This window comes from Clarias gariepinus, chromosome 11, assembly GCF_024256425.1.
Source record: "Clarias gariepinus isolate MV-2021 ecotype Netherlands chromosome 11, CGAR_prim_01v2, whole genome shotgun sequence".
In the NCBI taxonomy this organism is placed as follows: domain Eukaryota; kingdom Metazoa; phylum Chordata; class Actinopteri; order Siluriformes; family Clariidae; genus Clarias; species Clarias gariepinus.
Window position 1 is genome coordinate 18,014,309 of NC_071110.1, and position 19,929 is coordinate 18,034,237.

Genomic DNA, 19,929 nt, shown 5'->3' on the forward strand with positions numbered 1-19,929 from the left:
CAAACAAAATTTTAATTTGAGTCAACATACTAGATATTTTACATGTGAATTATGCTCAAATGTCTGCAAACAACTGGCGTAACACTCATATGTGCTTTTTGAACAAACTCCAGATTAACTTTCCTGTTGTTCTTATAATAACCTGCACTCTTCTGATGAGGCTTTTTAGCAGATTTTAGACCATGGCTGTGGTGATTTGCCAATTTAGCCACTGGAGCATTAGGGAGGTCAGGCAGTGATGTCAAGTGAGACGACCTAGTGATATTGGAATTTCAATTAATTTTATCGTTGAGTGGGATTGAGGTCATGGAACAGTCCAGGCCATTTGTATTTTTTACACCAGTTTTGCCAAACCATGTCTTCATGGACCTTGCACTGTGATCAGGGACATGGTCATGCTGATTTGTCATGCAACAGGTTTCATTGCACTGAAGGAAAATTGTAAATGGTACAGCATGAGCACTTTGGTGTACTGTAGGTCCATTATGGGAATTATGGTCAGTTGTTTACATATGGTTGGCCATAGAGTATATTAGTACTATTACTAATATACGTTTTATATTTATATATATATATATATATATATATATATATATATATATATATTTATATATATATGTATTATATTTATAGGTATGGAGTGGTGCACTATCTAATATACCCAACAGATTTTCAGCATAGTGAACATAATTTGTTGCAGTAAGCCATTGTATTGGCAGTCCACTAAGGGGGACGGAGTTTGAATAAATCTAAACACACTTTCCCAATTTTTAAAAACAATCCCACGGATCAGCTTAAAGCATTCACTGGGGAGATTTTGACCACTTTTCTTGTGAAAGAGGAAAATCTAGACACCGTCAAGACTTTTTTATAATTCCCCTCTTACACAGACTCTTTGTAAGAAGAGAATTAAGAAATTGTCTCGACAGTGTCTAGGTTTCTTCTTTCAGACTTTGTGTGAGAGGAGAATTAAGAATAGTCTTGACTGTGTCTGGATTTTCTTCTTTCTCTGTTTTGGTGGAAGGACACATGCACAAATTATTTTTGAAACACACATGCAATTACTTTCCCTTTTCACTGCTAAAGTGGATAGAAGATAAAGATGTCCTACAACATACAAAATGTATTCACAGTATATGCCAGAGCTATCCAAATGAATTTCCAATGGATATATACATATGGGTAAGCCATAATCATCATAAATTAAAAGATATAAACACATGAAATATACCAGTTTAATAAACTCTATAAACAAGTTTCACTTTTTTTATTTAAATTACTGAATTACTGAAATAAATAAACTTTTTAATGATATTCTAATTTATTGAGATGCACCTACTGTGTGTGTGTATATATATATATATATATATATATATATATATATATATAATTGTGTGTGTGTACTTTTAAATATTAAACATCTTATACAATTTTTTTTTTTTGTTTGAAGGAATGTCCAAAACATCCCAGCAGGGGGATTTCGGCAGACCGCAGGCAATGTTCTATTGCAGCACCATCGTACAAGCCACCATGCTGTTGTCTGTACTAGCACATAAGCCAATGTGATATTTGGTGTACCAGAGCATTAGTAGCAATGCTACCCATTTGGTGCCACCTCTAGCAGAAACTAAATACATTTCCTTTTTGTCCTTGCTCATTGACCCTAACATCTAGGCTCCCAGTGGGTATGCATACTAGTATTAGTTAACCTTCTGGTTAAAAAAACCCAAAGAAACTCAAGATTGTTAATGAGGTCTTTTGGTGTCTTTGAGATGAGTTTGAGGACTTCAACAAACTAGTCCAGGAGATGTCTGGGGTGTTAACATGTTTTATTGCTTTAATGGGTCCTGACAACATCAACAATAGGTCTCTAGTTCTGAAACATTATTTTCTGTTGTCTATGTCCCTTGTCCTATCTGTGGCCACTTTGAAGTGAAGCTAGCTTTATCCACTTGAATCCAGGTTAAAGCTGCAACCAATAACATACATTTGCTACTTGCCCATGGCTTCTATGGACAATGCCATTTATAGACGCCACAATCTTGATTCTTCTGAATCACGGATCGTGGAATGCCCTTAGAGAAGGAAGATTGTGTTTTGATTTAATACAATTTGAATTTCAAACCGTCACAGTATGAAAAACGATGAGCAGTCGCCTGCGCCGCTGGAGGCAGTCGAACATAAGGCGCTTCGCACACACGTGCGTGCGCGTTCAACAGAAGCTGTGTTTTACCTTTCATGAGTCGGACTCCCTACAGGCAGAATGCGCTGAACAGGCAGAATGCGACTGAAGCGGAGATTACTGTGTGGAGCTTGGAGGTGGCGCGTGTCTCTCCCCGCTGCACGGAGACGTGCGCGCCGTCCAAACTAACTGTGACATTCTTCTGTCTTCTGGACGGCGGGGAAACCAGGAAAAACGCATACCTACGAAATGGCTAAGGAGACAAAAGGCAAGGGTAAGTTACAGTTTCCCCTCATATACAGCTTCGGTGTGGTCATTGTCATGCCGTATTTGGTTAACAGGTAGAGACAGTCACTGCGCTACTTTGCTCGCTGATGTGCAGGAATGCGTGGGGTTCACGCGCTCGGAATAGCGCGCAGTCAATACTAATCACTAATCACGTGCTCGATGCACCTATAGTTATTAGTATATAATGTTTGCAAACTTACATTTCGCAACGCATTATGCATTACTTCAGCTTTTATAATAAAATAACCACTCGGTTTACAATGTGTTACACCAATAGAAGGTCTTATACATATAGTGTGTCGATTGTAAAGAAACACATAAACACGTATTAGTTTAAATGTGATCAGTTTAATAAAGAGCAGGCCTTATTGGAGTTCAGATTGCTTTTGTTTCACATTGTGTAAGTTTAGCGATGCACATCATTATATACACGATACTAGAGATATGATGACGATTAGCAATTTTAACAGTTGCTAAAGGTAGTCAATGGCACGCTTGCTTTACGTATATATTACCAGATCTTCTGTTTATGGACCGTTTATGGCAACTGGTAGTTGGTAGAAAGTGATAATTCTGTTCAATATGGTGTAGCAGGGTCTACACTACAGAGAGTGTAATGTTTGATAGCAATATTTTTACAAAAGTCAGTAGTACTTTAGTGTAAAGGTTCTGCTTTTCTCTCTCTCTCACACACACACACACTATCATTTTTGTTGCTGTGTACATTTTTATACTCTAGTTGGTGCCGGAAGTGAAGTATCAAAATGCAGGAATCCCACAAAATTATCTTTGCAAATTGAACGTGGAGTAAATAATGAGTCTAAGATCTGTAATATCATCCTTGGTTCAATGTCTTTCCAAAACAAGAGTGTATATGGAGGCACAGTGGCCTAGTGGTTAGCACTGTCGCCCTGCACCTCCGGGGTCTGGATTTGATTCCCGCCTTGGGGTCTGTTTGCATGTTCTCCCTGGTTTGGGTTTCCTTCTGGGATTCCGGTTTCCTCCCACAGTTCAAAAACATGCAATGTTCCCAAATTGCCCATGTGTGAGTTTGTGTGCCCTTCATCAGAAGATGAATAAATGAATATATATAAAGGTATGTGTGTGTGTTCAATTTTTATTTGTATAGCGCTTTTAGCAATTGTCATTGCCGCAAAGCAGTGTGTGTGTGTGTGTGTTTGTTTTATATATATATTGTATGTATATACAAAATCTGTGCCTGAGGAAAAAGGTAGCAGAACAATTCCTTCCCATACCCGTCCCATTCCCCCAATCTTACATGGATATTGTTAAAGTTAAGTGTATTTAACTGTGAAGATCAGCTACGAACTGTGTCTACATTATGCAAGCAAATTGTCTCTTTTTGTAGGAGTCTGCATCAACCTTTGTTCAGGGAATCTGGGTTGATAATCTGCGAGAACGATATTAACACTGTCTACAGCGAGGCGATGCACACACTTCAAACATGCGCTTAAACTTACGCACACTGTGGTTTATGAACATGCTAATAGTGTGTATGTTAATTTCCATCTGTATACTGTATATACACAGTATATATACTGAATATATATAAGCATTTCACTGCATATCGTACTGTGTATGACTGTGTATGTGACAAATAAAATTTGAATTTGAAATACAAAGTATATACATAGTGGATATATTATGCAACTGTATATAATCCTTAGCATATGTATACAGTATGACTGACTTATAATCTAAAAGTAATATCCCATTTCTTTCTTTATTTTTTTTTTTATAAAAAAAAATATCCTAACCTATTTGACAAATAATGTGGAGATCCAACTGGGTCAGTTTGGTCTTTACCAGACACTGTTATGCAATCGAAATCCAACTGGTTTGTCCTAATTTTGAGACGAAAAACCCACGTGTTGCTATGAAAATGCAGACATTTACACTTTTTGTTGTTGGTTAAGTAAACACATGCAGTATAAACATCCAAAATTATTTACATTTTTACATTGAGATTTAATTTCGTAAAAACTAGTTGTTGCAGCTTAAATAATAAAATAAGCCTGAATAGAAAGTAATTAAGATCCTTATGCTTTGTAACAGCTTAATGTTAGTTCTGTCATTGAGACTGGGACAATTTTACTGGATGTCTCGTTCTTACTTGTTGATGATTTCCTGCACTGTTGTTGCACCTAAAATTTGTTACCACAACACAATCTATACCTGAGTAGGGAAATTTTCAGTGTGCATAGGAATTTTTGAATCAGTTCAAGGTAAGCTGTGTAAGAGCAGATGGAATCCTGCTCTTGAATAGTAAGGGCTTAGTGATCTTTCAAAGCAACCTTTTAATTTAACATAATTACCTTTAACCATTGTGTCACGCTTTTGAAATGCTGTGTGAAAGGTATTTGCTAACAGCCTAAACGAGACATTAACATATGGAATAATGCTTGTCAAATGCCACCTATTTCATTACAGGGCTCTTCCCATCTCTCTCTCTTTCTCTCTCTCTCTCACTCTATACATAAGCAATATAGCAATATTGTTATTGCTTTGTAACAGATTGATGTGTAGTATTTAAACTGAAGAAAATGTGGGGAGATAATGGTGGGCAGATTGGTTTGTTTTTCCTCTACAAAGGCAGTAACAGGATTTCCAACACTAATTTATAGCCTTTCATTTTCCTGCCAGTCATTTTTTATAGGATGTGTCATAATGTTGTCAATTATCACACATGCATCAAAGAACAAAATTAATTGGAAACATGTGTAAATGCACAGCCATGCTGTTTAAAAATTGTTTCTGATTGAACATTAGATTTTTCTTTTTGTAAAACATTCAAGCAGAAGATGTGTGACAGGAAAAAGGACGGGTAATATTTTTTTTTGGTTTATAAAAAAAACTGTAGCCACATATAATAGTAAAAAGGGTATTAAGTAGTTCACTGGGTTTTGTTGGTTTTTAATATCATTATAGTGTATAAATTGGTTTATGGCCACTGCATGACCTACATTCTACCCATGAAAATGTTAGCTAATCAGCAGGTTTTCCTTATGCTTTATAGGAAATCCCATTATAAGTGTTGTTTAAGATACTAATTTTAAGAGGCACATATGTTGCCAATAAATGAATTTAAGTAATTTAAGAGGGTGTGGGAAGAATAACTCATGTAAAAGATTTTGGTGTCATTTAGTAATATTTTTGTAACGTTAAATGTGGTGATAAAAATTTGTTAATAGGTTCAAACAGCTTAAAATGCAACAATCAATTTGACAGGGCATCAATAGGAGGATTAAATATAACCTGCTGTGCTTGTACTTTTTTCTGTTGTTGCTATGGTGATGTGAATGACTTCTCACATGTCCAGCCTGCCTAGGTTAAAAGAGTAAATCCTTTTTCGGCATTTGTTAAAAAAATCTTTATCACTTCTGTCAGACTCAATTATAAAAGTCATCTGTTATTTCATTTCAGCCCACTGCAATATTAATATACTTTAATTATCATAATAAACATCTAAGTGTTATTTTGCCTAGCCTTCTATATTTTATATTAAGGTTGTTTTACACCTTAGCTGAAGTAATTTTGAGGGAGTCAATAAAAGCAGATCATTTTATTTCATATAATTAGCAATGTGTTTAACAAATTTATAGCTATAGGTTAAGCCTTTATTGCATTAAATATTAATGCCATCACATTTCATCAAGTCTTTTTTCAATCAGAGCAGAATTACTATGATTCAATTATATTATATGCAATTATGAATATGTTTTGGATTGATACAGTGATGCTATATCCAACATCGTTAATGACTTTGCATCAAACAATACGTTTTCAGGTCTCTCTGTTCTATTTAATTTGCACAACCATTTGGTTAGAGTGCTGAGCTAAAAATAGACTTCTATGAGAGGCAATAACAGACAGCAGGTCCGTGCTCGCTGCTACCCTGCAGTCTTTTGTGAGCAGAAGACAGAGGGTAAGCATGAAAGACAGGGAGCAAGCAATCACACAGTCATTCATGACTGCTTAAGTCAATGCTGTTTGGATATATTCCTGAGAATGTAACTGAACTAGTCCCTTACTGTGGTCCTGTAAATAACTGGATAAATGCAAACATGATGAGGCTTACCTGGTGCTGCCCATAGAATGACATATCATGGGGATGGCCATCCAGTTTTTCTGTAGACCATGGTGATGGCCAGAAGGAGGGTTTAGACATAGGAGCCCCTAATGCATTTCTCAGATAGTTTAAGGTGCTATATGCTATGTAAAAAACACAGTTGTTAGTGTAGATTGCATAGCACAATCTGATTTACCTTAGGCACTTTCATTTCAAGAATGCCTAGTAAGGCTAATTAAGAGACTTTCAGGAGAGTCACCAATTCAGTCATTTGTGAGACTGGAGTTGAACAAGGTGGTTCAACTGTAGGTCCATTTTCTATTTGAAATTTCAAAGGCTGAAGAAACAGCATCCTGGTACTCCTTTAAAGAGTTTAGAATCAGATTATGCATCTCTCAGATGGTCACTGAAGCAGTGAACATAAAGTAGTTGGTCAACTATTCACTGTATAAGACCACCAAAAACACATGTTGCTTCAAGTGACAATTTGCAGTGTCCATGTACTCTTTAAAAATAGCATCCCTAGAGGCCAGTTCTTGCCAAGATACACAGAACATTAAAGAACAAAGATTAAATTACGTATAAAGTCTTTTGCTGATAGATCCATTTAAAAAATCTGATTGGCTGAATTTGGGCCTGTTCATAAATTTAACCAACCACTATAAGAAGTGCCCCCCGGTGGATAACTTGAGGGAGACTGTATCAGGTACTAGTAGGTCCCTTTGTGAATACTATTTAAGTTATAACAGTATTAACTTAACCTTGTCAAATAGCTGCTAAAACTGCTGTAAGTTTGGATTAATCATGTGCTGCAGTAGTTTTTATTAATGTTCATATAGTGCTGAATAGTTAGGAAAACATATTTTGCATATTATGTAAGCTAAATAAAAAAAAAATAAAAATGTTATGTTTAAGAATTTTTTGTTTTGAATGACCCCAAAATGAGTGGTATCAGAGTTTTTTGTAGAACTCAAAATTCATGAGCAAGTACCCAGCTACATTGGGCTTAATAAGCCTTTTTCACTTGCCTGATGAGCAGTAAGGAGTACTATCTGTTAACCTATTGTCTTTATGATGTAGAGATTGGTATGGAGGAAGAAGAAGAACATATGTTGTAATAAAAAATGTAACAGGTCAATAGGGTTCCTAGCACGTTCACGTTAAGTGAATCACAGCTAGGTTGCAGTGTTTACAGGGAAAAGCCACCTAAAAGCAAATCGGTGCCAGAAGTTCTGTTGTATTTTACAAATTAACACAGTAGGAATGTATACCACTTGTATTTAAAATTGTACAAACAATTGTATAATAGGGAGTGCTCAAGCATATTTTATGGCCTACTGAACCATAAAGTTAGGGAGACCTCTTGTCGAAATCAGTGTGTTTCACGCAGTATAGAAAACATCTGAATGAATATTATAATATTGCACTGCCTTTTGCTCTGATTCCCTCATGTATTCACCATGGCATTGTTTTGATAAGCTTATGTAATGTCATAACATTTACTTCAGTCCAGAGTCGTATTAATTTCTCCCCAAGATCTTGTATTAATGATGGGAGAGCCAGACTGCTGCATAAAGTCAAATCAAGAAGAATCTCAGTGAGGTTAGGGTCTGGATGCTTTGGTGGCCAATCCATTGGGGAAATGATGTCTCATGCTCCATGAAACGCTCTTTTATAATTTCAGCTTGATGAATTGTAGCATTGTCATCTTGGAATATGCCCATGCCATCAGGTCGTTCAGTATACTCAGGTAGTCAGCTGACCTAATTATTTGGGCACATGACATTGTTGAACCTACACTTGACCAACAGATGTACACCAGATCGTAACACTGTTACTGGAGGGGTGGGTGGATCACATCATCTGCCTTTCTTCTTCCCCAGACCATCCTGGAACAGGCTATATCTAAACTCATCAGACGACACAACATTTTTCCAATGCTCCGCGGTCTATTCTTTATGTTTCAGATCAAATTTAAGACTTTTTTTTCCGATTAGCCTTCCTGATATGTGGTTTGCGTAAGGCTATACAGCAGTTTATTCTTAAAGAGTTTTCTTTGCATTGTACATGTGGATAAACTCTTACTTTCACTATTAAAAATAGCCGTAAGTTCTACTGTGGTGTTTTTTTATTAACAATTTCACGATTTAATTGCTGTCTAATCATAATCATTCAAACTCTTTTTTTTTCTGACATTTCTTTTTTAAACATAATGGTTTGACGCTATCCTTCCAGGTTTTAATAATGTTTTGGATAGTTTCTAACCCCATTTTAGTAGTTTTGGCAATCTCCTTAGTTGTTTTCTTCGCTTGATACAGGCCAATAATTTTATCCTTCTAAAACAGAGTCACACACATGTCTTGTATGGGTATTAAAGAAATTAGAAGCTTCTTACTGCATCAGTTAGGGTTAAATACCCTGTTGCCTACAAAACCATATTAATTACTGTGGTAATTATTCAATGACGCTTTTTGCTTTGCTTATGTAAATCCAGGTGGTGACTTTATTCGGCCAGGCAGGCTGTGTGTGTGTAATTGTTTAAACACAGCAACAGAGCACCAGTTAGTCTGTTAATTCAGTTAAAATTGTAATATTTAGATTTTTTTTATATTTTTAATTGAGTGACCACAGCCGTGCTGTGAGTAGATGAAGGAGAATAAGGTTGAATTTTTCACAGCCCACATATATCACAGATATCCTGTTATACTGAGATGATTATTTCAGACAATTTCAGGAAGATTGTGCATTGCCCCTAAATGGTCAAATTGTAAATAGAATATAACAGTAACTGACAAGTGTTTGATGGATACTTTTTTCTAAAAAGCAAGCTTCAGTCTGTGGTTACAGCAGCAGCCAGATTTTTCTGTATATCTCAAACTAGTCCTCAGGACCTCTCTAGGGGTCCATATTTTTATTCTATCCCAACTCACACAACACAAGGATGGATCCCTGAGGACTGGTTTAAGAACATGCTTTATAAAGTATTTTTAAATGACCATTGCTAAATCCTGTACAACTGAGAGAAGTACTTTGTACTTTGTTCATATTAGTTTATGACTGCGTTTCAATTTTACAGTCATGCATTTTATTTTTTTTACCACGTTTAAAGCTGGATCAAAAGCAATGTGACAGTTTTCTGGTTTACCATCAAGTGCCCAAACCCCTATAAAGCATTAAAGGTTCAATTTCTTTAGTGCTATGACTACGTAAAAGAATACTTATATTTAACTGACAGCTCAGCCGTTGTCTCTTCATTAATTGCTCAAACATCTCTCTGTTCGCCTCCCCAAATGTTACTGTCATTTGTTTTGCATACTGCTTGTGTGTAGTAGTTTATATGGGGGTCTTAGTAACTAACTAAAGAATGTAGTGGATTAAGTGTCTTTGTCTTTTTAGGGGTGGCACATTTAAACATTTTATTAGCACATCAGTGTTTGCAGGGTTAGAAAGCCATATGAAGTGTTTCACAGTGGAGAGTGCTACTTCAGGCGGAGAGCTACCAGATGGAAGTGTTTACCAGCCACACTGCACATATGCTGTGGGGAAACACAATCAAAATGGTGACATATTTAAAGGTGTGCGTGCGTGTGTGCAAGTATGTGTGAGATTTTTATTAATTTATTAATTTAATTTTTTGTTGGAGATGCTGGTAGTTAAGCAAAATTGTCATCTCTGATGCTCCTAATTTCCAGAAGCTTAGATTTGCAATTAGGAGTAGAATGAAAATAATTAAATGGATTATGGTTTGTACTGTGGCCTGGCATCTTCAAGGTCACATGTTCGACTACTGCGCTGGATCTGTGTGCTTGGAGCTTGCACATTCTCCCCAGGTTTGGTGGGTTTCCTCTGGGTACTCTGGTTTACTTCCACTGTAGGCTAATTGGCGATTCCAAATTCAACCGGATAAGAGGTATTGTAAGTGAGTGTTTCTTTCTATTTCATTGTTTAAAATGTACTAAAGCAGAAGCTTTACATGTGGCCTTATCATTTTGTTTGACATGTTTGAAAAAAAAAAAAAAAAGCACTCATTAATTTGTTAAGCTAGTATTTAACCTTTTGTTTAAAAAAATCAATGCAAATTTAACCATTCCTTATTGACATGCAGTTATAAAAGTTTTGCATATATTGAGTTAGTTGCTTTTTTAAATGGAAAATATTCACATTTTTAACTACTGTTTCTTTATTGCAGTCATTGGAAGTCCAATTTGTTTGATATATTTTATTACCTTTATGTTGCAAGACATGTTCAGTGGTATTGAGCTCCAAGTGCATGTGTGGGTAGTCAGAATAAAAATTGTGGAGCAAAGAGACAAATTACACAACCAATGTGACCACGCTTTTATAATATCATGCTCTTATTTTAGATATCTATTCCACAGAAAAGCGAGCACAGCTTGCCCTTTAAGTTTTCTGTTGGTTATGCTTTCAAGGGTTCAAATGAAGACCTGAACTCAACATGAACCCCAGCATTTCCTGTGATTGGTCTGACCTCTTGACTTTTTATAATGTACTGTAAGTGAGGGAGCTTCACATTGCAACAGAAATAAGGCAGTTTATTTCTTCTGTTCATTTAAAAGAAATTAAAAATGGCCTTATTATCAGTTAGTTTACTTTAGAAAGAATAAAAACAATCATGCAAATAAGAGCTATATGATGAAAAGAATCACCACACCTTAAAACTGTGACATGAATTAGACATGAACTAGATTAATAGTATGCTACATTTGTAGTTGCCAAACTGGCTGATTTTTGATTCTCATTTGTGACAACAATTGGCATTTAATACATAGAAAATAACCAATAAGCCTGTACATAATTTACAGTATATAATTGATCTATCTTTTCTGTATCCTATTTACTTTGAAGGAAAGCTTCCTCAATAACTATTTATAAATCATCTTTACTAAAATTCCTGTTTGCAAAATAACATAAGGATAACAGTTATTTTTGGGTTCTTTATGATGTTCCTTTCAAATAGACATGGCATGCTCACAACTGAAGACTGCCTTGTGTGCATACAATAGTATTAAATTTCCTCCAGTAGAAAGAATAATTGTCTAATTGGTGGACTTCAAGATGACTGATGTATGAGATCAGCATCACTGATTTGGCTTAATTAGGCTGAATTGAAACAATTCGGCTGAATTGAAGCAAAAAAAAAATCATTTATCATTGCAGTGCAAAGTGGTAAATCGGTATACAAAATAGAGATAATTTCAAATGGCTTTCTTTTGTTATATACATGATCTTTAGACAACTAGCCAACCATTTCCAAAACAAAACAACAAAAAAAAACAAACAAACAGAAAATGGTACAAAATTAGCTCAAGGTAAAAAATGTAAATATATTATTTGGCAAAGATTTGTGGACATTAGACCCTCATGCATATCATGCATATTGAAAACCGTATTTCTAATTTTTGGATCGTGGCTGTAAGGATTTGCCCATTCAATCAAGTGCATCAGGGAGATCAGGTACTGATGTTGGTTAAAGAGGTCTTTGGCACAGCTAACTTTCCAGTTCATAGCGAAAGTGTGACTGAGGTCAGGGCTCTGGGCAAGTTATTTTATACTTTTTTAAACCCCCATAGTTACAGTGGGGGAAAACTATGTATAATGCTTCAGTACAAAAAGGTATTCAATATTTGTGTCTGACCTTTTTTTTTTGTATACTTTACGCTTGATTGATTTAATTTTCACAACTGTATCATGCCAGAAATGGTAATGTGGGACATAACAAAAATGGGATACAGTGAAGCACTAACACCAATCTGTGCTAATGCTACGCTATGTCAATGCCTGCTTTTTGGGAGATAAGTGCTAGAGGGTTGATATTGTAGACCATTCCCATTAGGTCTAAATATGACAGGCTGTCTTAATAGTAAGTACAATACTGAACTGGATGTATTCTTAAAAAATGATGTATTCTTAAAAACTAAACATGCATAATTAATTGGTTAGTGAGCTTCTACTTGGTTACAATACTAAACAGTATTTGATGCATACCAGTCTAAGTCAACACTTAAAATTCATTCGTTGACTTAGTTATTTTTCAATTTATCATTTGCTTTCATGCAACACGAAGGATAATTTCATATTGCTGTGAGAATTTAGCAGATATCCCCCTAGAAGTCCTTTTTAAAGGGATCTTATATTAACAATACAAATGAATTTTCTTAGGCAGAGGAAAGATAATTGCTTTATTTATAGTCATTTTTTTTTGCTGAATTATTAGAGCTGCATGGCATTAGATTATAATGCTATTACCATTTATTTGAGTGAGCCAGAAGCCCTCACCTACCCCTTTAGACACCTTCTCTCTGTGCTGTTCATGGCCAGCCATCAAGAAACACAGTTTCCTTGTATGTCAATGGATATTTTAAACCCCTTAAATAATTTTGATGCATACACTATTATCATTATTTTACAGTCATTATGATTTCAGTACAGTTTTTATGGAACATTTGTTATATCATTATACAGTATATTATACTTTACCTGCCCTCATATGGCCTCATCATGCACAGTTCTTCCCCATTGATCTCCATTGATCTCTTTAAATTCCTTAAATTATTTATTTTTCCAAACAGGGTTTATATTTTTTCTTATGATGTATCTAAAATACAAAAGCTTCCACTTCTCTATCAGTTCAACTGCATTCCCTTTCTCTTTACGTAATCATTTGTATCCTTTTCCATCTTTCCATACATTTTTCTTCCATCCTTTCTTTTCCTCAGCATCTTCCTGAGCCCGGTCTATTCATATAATCTGATTTATGATCTGAAGAAAACATCCTTACCTAGTCACTGGCCAGGCAAACACTTTCTTATGTTTGATCTTTGTACAGATGGTTACACTGTGACTTCTACAAATCTTCTTCACTGTTAAGTTGACTCCATATGGTAACCTTGCTTATACCTACTTTGAACATTCTGCCTCATCAGTCATTATTGAACCAATACATTGTTTACTTCAGCTTGTGTTGCACTGACATAGATGTTTCATAATTCATCTTTACTTTCATCTTGTGTCAATGTTTCTGACCTCCAATATTTATTTTATTTACCAGTTCATGAAGTTCTTCCACAGTGTTAGGCCAGCATAATAGTATCATCTGCATTTCTCAACTGTGACAGTCTTTTGCCTGCAATTTAATACCAACCTTAAAAAAACTATCAGTGCTTCCCTCTTCCCTCTTGTTACTATGTTAAATAGATAAGGTGATAAAACATGGCCCTGTCTGACACTTTCCTTTAATGTATCCATCAAAATGGTGATGTTCCTGTTTCTCACTTTTCCCTTCTGATTCTGATGCAACTTATTCAATAGTAGGTGAATACATTATTTCAAGCATTACAAATCAAAAGCCTTTCAGAAGTCCATAAAGCACATATATACACTGACTGTTGTTTTCCCGTTCGTAACACCAGTCTGAGGTTCTGTATCTGATCTCTAGGTCCTCTCTTAGATTCTGCCCAGGCTTCTGGCCATTCCCCTCTTCCCCTCTTACTGATTGCAGTCTCTCCACTTCTTTGAATGGCTGGTGACTACTTGCTTATTTATTTAATAGCCTGTTCTATCCTTGATCACCATGGAGGAGGATAACAAGCTGTTATTATTGTAGCATCTTAGTGACTTCAGGTTCTATGTTGTTTTTTTGGTTTGGGTTTGTTTTTTATTGACTTGCTCTAATTCCTTACTATATTCTGTAAAACAGTTTTTTCCCTTTTGACCTTATTTAAACCTCTCACTTTAATTTGTTATCCTTTTCTGGGTTAATTGGCTTCAACTCAGACTTTTTTTTAAAAATTTGTTTTCATACTTCTATTGTCATGTCATCTACTGTAGTCCTTCTTTCCTGTTGTTTCCTGCTAACACTAGTCATTCCCTATACTACTTCCTTAACAGTCTTCTAGAGTACTGTTTTTGATTATTGCCACAGATCTTCTGGGATCCTATAATTTATTAAGCACTCTGATGTCTGGAATTTATGTGCTTTACTGTTAATTCTTTCCCCTTTACACCCTGAAGTTCAGCCTTACATTAATTAATTTTCAGTCTCGCTGTTGCTACAAGTAAATGCTGATTTGTTTTCCAGTCTCCTCCCAAATATGTTTTGCATCTTGATATCACAAGTTAGTTCAAGTTCTTCACTCCTGCTTTACTGCTATGTAATCTGATTCATTGCCCTCGACTCTGGTAAGATCCTTGTATGTAAATGTTGAGGATTATATTTAAACTGTGATTATCAACATTAGGTTATGGTCCGCTCAAAAGTCTCTGGGACCTACTCCTGCTTCATTGGTTTGTTCTAATCCATATTTTTACTGTATCACACCTGTACCATCTTCTGTTTTTCCCACTGTGGGCATTAAAAGCTCCTAAAATATACATCCTTCATTTTTAGGACTTTATCTCTGCTTTAAATATATATATATATTTTAAAATCTCACTTTTGTCCTCTTTATCTGCAATTGTGGGTGCACATGCAATCAAAGTGGACTTCAATGGTTTTGCTGCTAATCTCCTCACTAGAATCCTCTCATTGAGGTGTTTAATCATTCATTACTTGTTCCACAGGCTCATATATGCACATCACTACCTGTGCCTGACCCAAGGTACATTGAGAGCAGCTTTTATTATGTGGTATGTCTATATCCTGTTATAAAGTGTCAAATTTTGCCAAGGACATAAATAACAGACAGTCAGCTATCACATGTGGGGCTTTGAATTCTTTTAAAAACCCTTTGACCTCACCTTTTTGCTGTTACCATGTCTTCAAGTTTAGACTATGAACAAAATGAACAAAAAGAAAGTGCTATACTCTCTGTACTGGTTTTTAGACCTCTTTAACAGTGTTGGCCAAAATAATATCATGTGCATATCTCAAGGTTGTCAACCTTAAAACTTTTTAATGCTTTCCTGCATGTTTCTGGGTCTTTATGCTTGGGTTTTGTCTTGAATGAGTGAAGAGCTTGCTCAGTTGAGTTGAGCTCAGGTCAGGACTTGGGCATTTAGGAATGTTCAATTTCTTCGGTAAGTTTTCGGTCAATATCCACCTGTACTGAACGGTTTACTATGCACTTTGCAGCAATTTCCTGAACCTGAGAAGAAAGTATGACTATACACTTCATAATTCATTCTGCTAGTTCTAGCAGCACTCATGCAATCAATAAACACCAGATTCATTGACAACAATACATGCCCATGCTAAATCACTGCCTTTACTATGTTTAGCACATGTGTGGTATGATTTACATTATGAGCCCTTTCTTTTCTTCTCTGATCTTTATCATTATTCTGGTACTATTAACTGCATCTTAATTGTGGTTTCATTTGTCCAACATATCTACGTTCCAGAACTAGACTGTCCTTTTAGATGTTTTTTAGCAAAGTCTAAGCTGGTCTTTCTGTTCTTCAGTGTTAGTTGTTTGTGTGGATCTCCTAATTGTAACTTGTAGATTGTCATGAAAAGAGTCAGGTCAGGCGCAGCGTAAATGCAGTAAGAGGCTTTATTAATTGTAAAAAATAAAATAAAAAAAAACATCTGTACAAACAAAAATCATGACAATAAGAACTGATGATGATAAGAATCCTGTAAACCTAAGGTTCAAAGCGACTACAGCCACATGCTGCTATGGGCAACCCTGACATGACTATGTCAACCTCCTTAAAAGTGTTCTTTAATTGGCTAGATGTTGGACACTCCTCGATTTTCTACTGATAGATCTTTTTTCCTTTTTTTAACCTAATGATGGGGTCTCTTGACTTTAATCAAAAGCTCTCCAGACCAAATGCAAATTTAACACTCAATCAAATCTTAACCTTTTTTTTTTTAGCTTTTCATAAAAGAATAAGGAAATGGGCCACACCTGGCCATAAAACTGCCTACCTATTATTTGTCCCATTGTCAACATGTACAACATAAAAGGTGAAAGTCTACACTTTATTTACATCTTGATTGTGATAGAGTATTGAGGCAAAATTACAGTGCCACTGTTCAGATATGTATGAACCTAAGTGTAGGTAAATAATGCATGTTATGGGTGTTGTGAAATCTCACAACTAACCTGTAGTGTGTATTATTTTTGTATAACATCATGATCTGTGTTTTTCTACTTATTTCTTAATAAATTAAAAACATCCATGTACCCTGACAGAAAATTAGGTCACCTGGAGGAGGAGCTTCCAGCAGCATCACTTGATATTGCAAAGTTTAAAATACCTGCACAAATCACCCTAGATTAACATGTTACTTGGGGAGAAACTTAATGCTTTAGCATACTTCGATAAAAAATTTAGACGCTCCTTCACAAAATGTGTAAATGTTGTCCGATCTAATACTTTTATGTAATGTAGTCTTAAATTTCATTGCTTATTGTGACAGTGTAACATTGTGTGAAGACAAATAAATCTTTATACCTCACAAGACCTGTAATGATACCATGGCTAGTAACATTTTTTTTCAAGTCCAGAATGTGTTTCTAATATAAGCTCCACCCACGCTATCTTAGGCACTTTTATTGCTAATGAAATTACTGAAATTAAGATGAACTAAAAAAAATGGGTTCTGATTATACTTTTAAAAAAGAATGGCAATTTAAGTTATAATTAACATTATTGCCAATTTTTGTAATTATTTAAAAGTCTGTTTGAGTATCTTTTGATGTCTGCTCTGACCCTAAAACTTATTTGATGTACAAATCTGTTATTTATACATTTTAATTTGTTAATTTTTTTGCTTTCTGCTAAATGTAAAAGGCTACATTATGGGTCTGTCCCACCAGACAGAAAAAAATTGACAGATTCATGCTAGTCAGTGTGTTGTATGTTAATCATACACTTAATCTTTTCTATGTTTTTTGCCCTGTAGTGACTTTACGCAAGCACAGTGCTTCCCACTGGCGTATGCATAACATCGCCCAAGAATCCATGGACAGCTCTGATGATGAGTTTTTTGATGCCCGAGGTTAGTGTCATGTTTCTCCCATGGTGTACTTAATTTAGTTTTCAGTCTACTTTTCTATTTCTGTCATCTATGTCCTTTTCTTGCATACAGTTTTATTTCTTTGGACTATATATATATATATATAAGGGGTCATTCAGTACAGCAGCATTCTGGCTGTACATCTTTTGATTTATTTTCTGGCATATTAAAGCATTTGTATTTTACCCTTGATGTGCTTAGTGATGACTAATTTTTATGTAATTCTGCAGCTGGTAGCTGAATGGTCTGACATGTACATGATTGAATTTTGCTTTATTAATTGGACTAATTTGTTTTATTTCAGAGGTAGAATATTAAAAAAATTAGGTGGCAATCATGGCATTTAAGGCATTTACCATAAGCATAAATGTAATGCTATCATTTTATTAGGGCCAGAGTTGTTCGTTCCATCCATCCATCCATCCATCCATCCATCCATTCATGAATTTGTTTATTTTGCTATTTTGCTTGTACTTTGGGGTTGCTTGCCTTTATGGTGAGGGAATGCTGAAATTTAAGGTTTCTCATAAATCGTCACAGTTTAATTTTTCATTGCAACAACATCTCTACACACACACACATGCACACACACATACAATATATAGTTATAATCCCATTCTGTATTAAACGAATGACCGCATATTCAGCTCAACGGATATACTGTAGATGTAAGGATCACAAGCTGGTCTAAATACACACACACACACACACACACACACACACACACACACACACACACACACACACACACACACACACAGGTTTGTGCACATTGCAGCTTCTAAATCAGGGATCACAAACTCATGCTGCCAGTTACCAACACCTTAACTCATAAATCAATACAGTTACTTTCCATAGTAAAGCTAATGTTATTATATAAATGAGCATTGCATACATATAACTATAAGGAATCGGAAATTGTGATATTTAAACCTTTAAATTCATAATATTACAAATTAAAAATGTAAAAAATAAACCACAGACGTGCTAGGGCAGTGCTGTGATTCCTTGCAGCCCATCCCTAGTGCTGCCCATGAAGGTTATACTTATGATAAGGAGAAATTTGAATGTTATGTAACTATCCGCAGTAGCTAATGTTCGGCTCATTTTCACTCAGGAATAATTTTTCATTAAGCTCCAAATGACATGGCTGTTTATTTACTATAACACATAATTTCATAGGCTAACTAATTTAAAAGGTCACACAAAGGGGTGGTCAGTCAAAACACTGAATTATTATAAAACATGATCTTGACTTTCCCTTTACCTCACCAATACGGGCTATTGTTGTGTACAGTACATTCATGATTATTAACTGATTGATTTACGTTATTTTGAGTAATTTTTAAAATAATTCTTTCCATCATAATACCATTTCTCTAAATTTGTTACATTTGGTTTTTGTTTAAAATGTATGGAAATGTACAACATACAAACTTGTACATACATGCTGCTCATATATTATTGTTGCCCAGTTTATGCTGAATAAAATGATATCAGACTTTAGACATTTATATGTTTATAAGTGACTGAAAAATACACAAATGTCAGGACACGTCAGAATCTCTTCAGGGCTCCAAAACACCCTCAGACTCCCAAGGGTTAAACCAAACGTACAGCAAAATGTGTGGGTTTGTGTAGATGAATTCCCGGGACTAAAGACATGAAGCTTCAAATGGTTTATGTATTTCTAGCTGAGTAATACAGATTACTAAGCTTTAAATAGCCACTGCAGTCAAGCTATGAGAAAGGCTTTGTTATCACTGAGCGTTACATCAAAAAAATGCAGAAGAAATAAGCTTGCATGTAATGTTCTCAGAGGATAATGAGATGATAATGGCATTAGTGGGGGGTCTTCAGTTGAGGCAAAAAGTTTACACCTACACTTGCACCACAATAAAGATAATAATTCAATCCCAGTTTTTCAACAAATCATTTTTACAAGAAGGTTATGCTTTTTTTACTATACAGTTCTTTTTGTAAGTTAATTAAGGTGTCTACTTTATTCACAAGGTAATTTTTAAGCATTTAAGCCTGTGGATTTTCCCCTGATATTGTATTAAAAACTCAGCAAAGCAACTTAGTCTTCTTCTTACAGGTTAGCACCTTTATAAACAACAGATGCAAATATGAAAACCTTGGGCTGACATTGGATGCACAAATTGATTTCAAGAGCTTAATAAACTTTGATCTAAGAGCTGTGACTGAAACGAAGACAATAACCAAGGAACTGGTAAAGGAGTTGTACTGCCACTAATGCAGAGTCTTGCATCATCATGGCCTAAAGGCTGCCATACAAGAAAGACATTCTCATTCTAGGACCAGCACAGAAATAGCCAGACTTAGGTTTGCAAGTGTTTGAGAGTGTTCTCTGGTTAAATA

The 19,929-nt window shown here is 35.3% G+C and overlaps 1 protein-coding gene and 1 long non-coding RNA gene across 5 annotated transcripts in view; one reads left to right on the forward strand and one right to left on the reverse strand.

Moving 5' to 3' along the window:
- Window positions 1–1,812: 1,812 nt before the first annotated feature.
- On the reverse strand, window positions 1,813–2,321 carry LOC128533462 (uncharacterized). The gene is made up of 2 exons (XR_008361357.1): window positions 2,234–2,321; window positions 1,813–2,075 (listed from the first exon to the last, which is right to left on the reverse strand). It is a non-coding gene; the product is annotated as an uncharacterized LOC128533462 (long non-coding RNA).
- Window positions 2,200–19,929, forward strand: part of pitpnm3 (PITPNM family member 3) — a 64,730-nt gene continuing 47,000 nt past the window's right edge. For all 4 annotated transcript variants that reach the window (XR_008361355.1, XR_008361356.1, XM_053507733.1 and 1 more), the window contains exons 1-2: window positions 2,200–2,456; window positions 17,434–17,529. Coding sequence is in view for 1 of the 4 variants with exons in the window: in XM_053507732.1 (XP_053363707.1) it covers window positions 2,432–2,456; window positions 17,434–17,529 (121 nt within the window). In the remaining 3 variants the exon portion in view is untranslated. The remainder of the gene's footprint in view (window positions 2,457–17,433; window positions 17,530–19,929) is intronic.